The sequence below is a fragment of the Gadus morhua genome, chromosome 23 (assembly GCF_902167405.1).
Source record: "Gadus morhua chromosome 23, gadMor3.0, whole genome shotgun sequence".
NCBI classification, from domain to species: Eukaryota; Metazoa; Chordata; class Actinopteri; order Gadiformes; family Gadidae; genus Gadus; species Gadus morhua.
The window spans coordinates 15,136,870-15,144,285 of record NC_044070.1 but is presented as its reverse complement, the minus strand read 5'-3'; the positions used below and the strand labels follow the sequence as shown (position 1 = coordinate 15,144,285).

Sequence of the window (7,416 nt, the reverse complement as noted above, 5' to 3'; positions counted from 1 at the left end):
CCAGCTGGGCAAATTTATCCCGCAGCTGGCGAAGAGGGACAAACCCCTGCGAGATCTCCAGTCGAAAAAGAACTGCTGGATGTGGGACATTGAGCAGGCCAAAGCATTTCAGGATCTGAAGAATGCATTGACGTCGCCACCTGTGCTAGCCATGTACGATCCCGGGAGAGCTGTGGTAAGACCGACCCGGTTCGACTTGTAATTTTGCTTATCACAGACTTTACAGAGACCTAGAGACAATCCAAAAAAAAAAAAAAAAAAAAAAGACAAATATGTGTTCGATACTGTTATTGAGCCACTTTATTGTTGCATTGTCTGAATATAAATGTTCACGTTTCAGGGTTAGAGTGAGCATAGACAGCACAAGGTGTTTTGTATTGTAGTTTGTATTTTCCTGTTCCGAAGCAAGGTTGAATTGCTGTGTGTCTGTTGTGAGTGTGAATGACTCATATAGGAGCAGACCTTCCAGCCACAGGGGCAAAATAATCCCCTAAGGTCCTGCGGAATCAATGGCAGTCTACCCATTGATTCTAGAAAGGGAAGATGTGGTGTAACTGTTTTAAGTAGAGTTTGGGAGACCTGTAGGATGACGTCAGGGGTGGAACGTCAGGGTAGGAGGAGCGGCGGGAGTTGAGTAAGGAGAGGACTTGGTGAAATAAACATTCACGCTTCAGTTGGACTCCGCGCAAGTTATTTAATAACACGACAATTATGTTATATTATATAATATAGATATAGAGCTCCAGGAGTCGGCAAACGGCAACAATCCCTTCTGCTCCATGCTGTGGTTCAGTCTGACAGCTCATTGGTATTCCTAAAAGCTATTTCCAGCAAACAAACACGAATACTATGTTTACTTGTTGGGAAAACACCATAATATGTCTCCTTTAATAATCATTATTAATGTTATGATGGCATTGCCATAAATCAGGGTTAGGGATGTGTTGGTGCGTCATTCATATAATTAGCGCCATAAAGCTGGTGGTAAATGGAGATAAGAGGGTTTTATACAAATAGCCTTGTTGACTTCTCGCGATAGGCTAAGGTATGAACTAAGTATTTATGATTTATTGTATGCCACTTGTGAATCCTCAATGATGATCGATGCTCGTTTCTTTCAATTACACGATTCGACCAAATGTCCTTTGAATCACATTGCAACCGATGCGTTGACTTCTATTTTTTTTTTTTTTGCACCTGAAGCTAATTATAGTGACAAGTTGGTGAAAAAAGTAATGTGAAACTTTGCGCACAGAGTGGGACGTCACATCCCAAACACTCGCTCCAATGCAGGAACACAAGATCCGCGCACTATAAATAAATAGCTAAATCCTCATGTGTAGTCACACTTTGAAGTGATTGTATATAAATGTATCCTAGCCTATCCGTTGTTTATGTGTAGATGAAAGTAAAGAACATTTAAGAAGAGCAACGATGAAGACACGGCCAGGGTCTGGGCAGATTTAAACAAGTGAATTTATGAATCAAGAATGACCAATGGTAAGTGGCTATGGCCTTGCTTAGCTAGCTATACACCTTTATTAATACTTGGCGATTAAATTTCAACTCCTGTCAAAACCAATACAATGTTAGCGAAGTTTCTAAATGTGATCCTCCTTGATAGTGTTGTTTATTATAGTAAATATGAACAACGTTACCATCTGACTGCGCGTCTCCCGGTACTTGCAGGCTATGAAGTAGCCTCGGACACTGTATTTATACGTCCTCCTTATATATCGTCTTCCTGACACTCATTTGGAAACAGAAATTAAAGGATTTAGCGGAATAAGGGAGAAGGCTTGGTCGCGTTTACAGGAATTTGGGATTACACCCGCCATTCCTGTTATTCATTGTATTCAAACTCAAATTCGTTTTTTTATAGAGAAATAATGCTAACGTTCGATTTTTTTCAAACATAATGATTGATTTCAACCTTTAACCTAGTTTTTGATCCGTCTCTATAATGTTAAACAACGTACTCTCAGACACTTGCAGGCTGGAGCAGATAAGCCCATGGGTTACAAACTGAAATAATGAGTGTCATACTCTAGGCTACAGCTTATCAAATCACTCTAGTTCTGAACATTGATCTCAGATTTCTTCTCTATCTATCCCCCTTTACACCATCTTACATGTTTCCCTCTCTCCCTCACACACACACACACACACACACACACACACACACACACACACACACACACACACACACACACACACACACACACACACACACACACACACACACACACACACACAGCCTCTTATTTGCATCATTCTTCTTTCTCCTTTTCTTCTTCCTGTAGTCTCCTCCTGTTACAGACATAAGACATCGGAGGATATCGTGTACGACTACAAAAGCCTTGTGAAAGTTTTTCTCGACGATGCTGACAGATATTTGAGGGTAAGACACATGCTGGTTTCACAGACCTTATTCATTAAGCGGCCTACAAGCGACACAGGTTTGGGGAACTGAATGCGGAAATCCACATTTTGTTACATCCTTGACACTGGTATGATTCAGAATATCGAATAGAGTTCGACAAATAACATAACTAAAGACGACAATTAGGCGGTGTCAATATGTTTGCACATTTTCTTAAGTCTAGTGTTGTTTGCAACTTGAACTATTGTACTGTGTCAGGAAAGTAATGAAGTGGGGCCTGAGTTTAAATCCATTTGATTTAGTAGTCTCTCACACACGCACTGCTGCAATCAGCCTCTCCGTCTGGTTGCTCCTGCTTTTGTATGCATGTGCCAGTGGTTCACAAGAAGGCACGTAGAGAGTAGGTTTACTTCTGATGCCTTTAACCTCTTTTGGTACTGAGTACAGTGCTTAAAAATGTAGAAGAGAAGGTAAGGACGAATGCTGTATTTATTGGAAATTATTATAGAGATAAACATTGTTGTGCAGTTTAAATGACGCCTATATATAGGTGTAGTGCATGTATAGTATCTGGATGTAGTTGTGCTTACCGCATCACTTTTTTCTTCTAGGAAAGCAATATAAGCATTGACTGCAAAGAGTCGACACTTAACCCACAAAACCAGGTATCGATATAGTCCATTATGTTGTATTCCTTGGTTGAAACTTGGACCACACAACTCCCGGGCTCATCGATCTTTAGACGCCATTGGTTATTCTATGGATAGAATCTGTGTTTTTTAAGAATACCTCGATGGAATTTTGTAGTTTTGAAGAGCAAAACATAAACCTCCTAGTTTAGCTATCTGTCAACTTTAAAATTGTAAAATGGGTGGGTTTCACAATTATTATTTTATCTATAGCCCATTTACTATCTGAGAAAACGAAATGTTGAGCAATGCTAACTGACTACTTTAATATATATTGAAATCAGGCTAAACTTTCTGGGCTGGGTTTCAAGTTGTGTTTGAGAGCTCCTGGGCTGTTGACATGAGTATGATAATTAATTTAAGTTTATAAGGGTATATATTATGATCTTTTAGAAGATTTTACCAAATGTGAATAGATACAATATGGCTGAAATATTATGGTATTCGGTAGTACTTCATTTTCTTGGATTATACACATAATCATTCATTCATATGAATGATTCAACCACAGTTAGACACCTTATTGTTTTTAGTTAGTACATTTGTAACACAACTTTTATTGTGTTAATTATTTTTCTTGTGTTTTCGACAGACCATTAAGAACATTAACAATATAGTCTGCAGAATGGATCGATGGGAGGCGTCCTTCAAAGACCGGCTGGTGGAGACGGTCAAGGCATCGGGGGAGTGCGGATGTCGCCATGACACGGTGAGAGACCACTCATAGGCCCAATCCCATTTTTACCCCTTCTACCAACCCCTCCCCCCTTCAAAACAAGGGGGAGGGGTAAGAGGAAGGGGTAAGGGGTAGAAATTGGATCGGGCCATAGCCTGCTGTCAGACAAAGGCCGTAGCACCTACCAGGGCTGGGAGGGAAATTCACCTAAACTGGATTATTCAATGGGATCTGGTTGTGTGAGGATAGATTTCCACCTCCATATTCATAATAAGCAGATTCAGGTCTAGCCCCTTAATCCCAACCTTCAGCTAATGTAAATACATACATTCTTGCGTGTATTTCTATCAGCTGCACTCTGTCCCAGCCCCCCCACAATCAATTAATATGTGCACTTAAATAGATGTGGAGTAGATCTGATTGATACTCAATCAATCATAAACAAAAATCAAACAAGAAAGAGGCATGTTTTGACAATGTTCGTATACTCGTAGTTAGTATAAGCTTTACCGTTATCTTAAAGGCAGAAGGTTTACTCAGCCTAAATGCTGAGTGTTTAGCATTTGTATAGTTTGTCAATAACGGGTCCTACTGAATATTTCCAGCTATCTCTGTTCAAGGTAAATAAATGTGTACATTTTCTGTGCAATATACTATTATACAGATAAAATCATGTGTTTTATAATAGTTAATATACAATTCTCTGAATGTTGGCTGGCTGATATGATATCATTGAGACATCATGTTATGACTAGTTGGGAAAAATGTTCCTGTGAAAGGGACCGCATGCTCATTGTAGTCTCTCAGGTATTTCTGTGAGTAAAGCTCTGCTTAATTGTCACCTGATGGAAGTGAAGTTGTGCAGTGTGGTTCTCCGTGGTTATACACACCGAAACGCCAACCTGAATATCCGGATGGGCCCATTAGGCAATCTGACAGCTGAATATGATCAAATGTTTAGATTATCCAAACTAAAAGGACACAATCTATCTCTCCCCTGGCAGTTGAGCAGGACATGGTTGAAATCATTCAGATAAATGTTGAGTAACTGACTCAGTCTGATCCCATTCTGTCCTAACATAATACAACCAACGTAGTAGTGTCTTAACGGCTTAAATGTTACTTGTTGTTGTAAGACTCCATTCGTCAACATACAAGCTGACCAAGCATGCTCTTTAATGTTGCTCTGCCATGGCCCTGACCAGTCCAGGGGCTGGAGAAGGGGACATGCTGTCGAGTCCTGGTTACTATTTTTAGCTCAGACAACAGAAACATCAGAACATTACATGGTTCAAATATTTGGTTTTGCATTGTCATTGTTTTCTTTGAGTGGGATTTTTAAGGGTCCAGATACCCCTCCCCCGCCCCTTTTTAAAAGGGACAATAAATATTTTTATGCTAAATAGGTTCTGATACTTCGGTTTTGACCTCAGAAGCGAAACTAGAAATGGCCAAATTGGGATAGGAACCAAGGCCTCAAAAGCTTTTTTACCCGATGTTTTTAAACAAGTTCTCACACTCTCAAACCTAGTCAACACTTTGTATGTGTCAATTCCATCAAAGGGCCTCTCTCATCCATGTCCCACATCTCATATCTTCGAAGGATAATAATTGGCAGGAATGTTAGCAGGCAGGTTGGTATATGTTACACTTCCTGTTGGCTGAGCAGCCTATGACTCATTGGATTTGCAACATGCCCACTCCCTTAGCGCCACCACCTTTTTTAGTGCCAATCAAAGCAGCACAGTCCTTCACATGGTGCAGTGCTTTACCTAGCAGTGCTTTGCAACTATCATTGTGTGATCCCATCAGTGCACTACGAACGGACAATAACTAATAATGGAAAATAACAGGCTTCGGAAGTTGGCAAGCGTCGTACATAATTTTCCGATAGCAGGACACCCCGTCTGGGTTTATTCAACTTTTACCACAGTTACTAACAAGGATTAGATACAAGTTTCTTGCATGTATGTTCATTTTTTGTCATCGATTTACTTAGCTGAAATTAAAATAATCTTTGTGGTTCTTTGAGAATGTCGTTTTTTCATGTCATGGTAATTGGCAGATCGTTTTGGTTGACCGTTGTTTCGGAAACGTTTAAAGGGAGAGGTGTGCCCTTATTGAAAAATAATACCCTCTTTGAACGTTGTTGACAATCAGGATAAAGTAGGTTTTACACCATGCTGTTGTGTAAACAGTAGAACACATCATCTTTAAATACCTGGAAATATCTTTCAAGTATTTAAAGAACACTATGCAGACACAACAGGGGAATATTGTAATTTCAGATGATTGAAAAGAACAATAACAGTGGTCCATTACTTGAAGGTGGTTTATTCCTTGTATGACCAACACTGCCTTGGTCTTTCGGTTACGCTTCAATGTCAACACGTTTATTGTTATAGAACAGTATAATAACAACCATGTGTACTGTTTACTCTCCCCTGTCCAGGCCAAAGCAACCCGACCTCCGTTGAAGCGCCGGACACTATGCAAAGTCAAGTCCCTTCTGAGTTCCATGAGGAACATCTACGAGAGTGTTTGTGCACAGTCATCTCACCGTAACTCCGAGGTAGCGACCTCTGTAACGACTTTGTGAGACTATTCCTGTCCTGTATAAGCTAAGAAAAACTTCTCAGAAGAGGAAACTTCACTTCAGCTATCCTGTCAAATGGCTTCATTACCCACTTGCTGCCGTGTGTGTGCGTGTGCGTGTGCGTGTGTGTGTGTGAGAGAGAGAGAGAAAGGGGAGCTGCAGGGTAGCCTTTTAAAACCAAGCAATCACATGAAAAAATGAATATGCTAACTTCAAGTGAAAGTTTTAAGTGACTTTCAGGGAGTAGTTGAGGGAATTTTGAAAAGTCGTATCTATATCAAAATGGGATATGATGTAGCAGTTTCTTGTGGAAACTTTTGCACCTTTACTTTCGCTTTATGCATCTTTGCACATTTACTTTCGCTTTGTTCAGAAAGGAACACTAAGGCAAGTCTGGGCATGTGTGGATTTGCCAAATATGCCTGTCATTATGCGCCTCAGGATCTATATCAAACTGGTGCAATTATCACATTCTGTGATAAAATGTGATAACTTTAGCGTAAAAAACATCAAAATCAGACGGCCATGTTTTGGCCTGATGTTTGTTTTTGTGCTTTCATTAATGCCTTTTTCTGTGCAGAGATCAATCGATTTCACGCCGTCTTAAAACAGCATGAAGAAGGCTTTCAGAGCATGAAGTACTTAAGATTTATTTATATAATTTCAAATAAAGAAAACATGTGTTAAAAAGGAAAGTAATGCAGGACAAAAAGTGTTATTTTGTAATTCGCGATTTCAACTGATTAGATCATGCAAAAGTAAGGAAAGAAACTCACAGCTTGCAAAATGTTAGCCCAGAGGTTAATAGGGAAACATTACTTTTGTAACCTGTGAAATTCAAGAAATGTGTAAATATAATTTTGTAAAACTAGCTAAATGGCATTGATGTCTACAATTCCAATAAATATACATAAGCTTTTGTCTAATGTGCATTCTCAATTAAAAAAAGTCATTACATTCTGGTTTCTGGGGAGTATGTTTAGAATAGAAATAATCGGTGCACTTTGAAATAGGTTGAAAAGCAGGACTGCGAATGAGCCAACAAGGTTAAAAGTCATTGTTCCTTTAAGGC

General features: G+C 39.6%; 1 protein-coding gene across 5 annotated transcripts; it reads left to right on the top strand.

Annotated features, from left to right (window-relative positions):
* Positions 1–904: 904 nt before the first annotated feature.
* Positions 905–7,301, top strand: LOC115537182 (uncharacterized). 5 transcript variants are annotated; one of them, XR_003974781.1, is made up of 5 exons: positions 905–1,500; positions 2,258–2,853; positions 2,995–3,048; positions 3,665–3,781; positions 6,201–7,301. XR_003974781.1 is itself a non-coding variant. In XM_030348892.1 (5 exons), the coding sequence occupies exons 1-5, from the start codon at positions 1,498–1,500 to the stop codon at positions 6,345–6,347; spliced, it is 465 nt and encodes a 154-aa protein (XP_030204752.1). In that variant the 5' UTR covers positions 1,066–1,497; the 3' UTR covers positions 6,348–7,301. The 5 variants fall into 5 exon arrangements, 4 of the variants coding, with proteins under 4 accessions (XP_030204754.1, XP_030204755.1, XP_030204752.1 ...); XM_030348892.1 differs by having other exon boundaries at positions 1,066–1,500; positions 2,258–2,401; XM_030348893.1 differs by having other exon boundaries at positions 1,068–1,500; positions 2,304–2,401.
* The last annotated feature ends 115 nt before the right edge of the window (positions 7,302–7,416 follow it).

Coding starts and splice junctions, on each gene's coding strand:
- LOC115537182 (XM_030348892.1), top strand. Junction 2,402..2,994: donor ATGCTGACAGATATTTGAGG/GTAAGACACATG, acceptor TTTTTCTTCTAG/GAAAGCAATATAAGCATTGA. Junction 3,782..6,200: donor GCGGATGTCGCCATGACACG/GTGAGAGACCAC, acceptor TCCCCTGTCCAG/GCCAAAGCAACCCGACCTCC.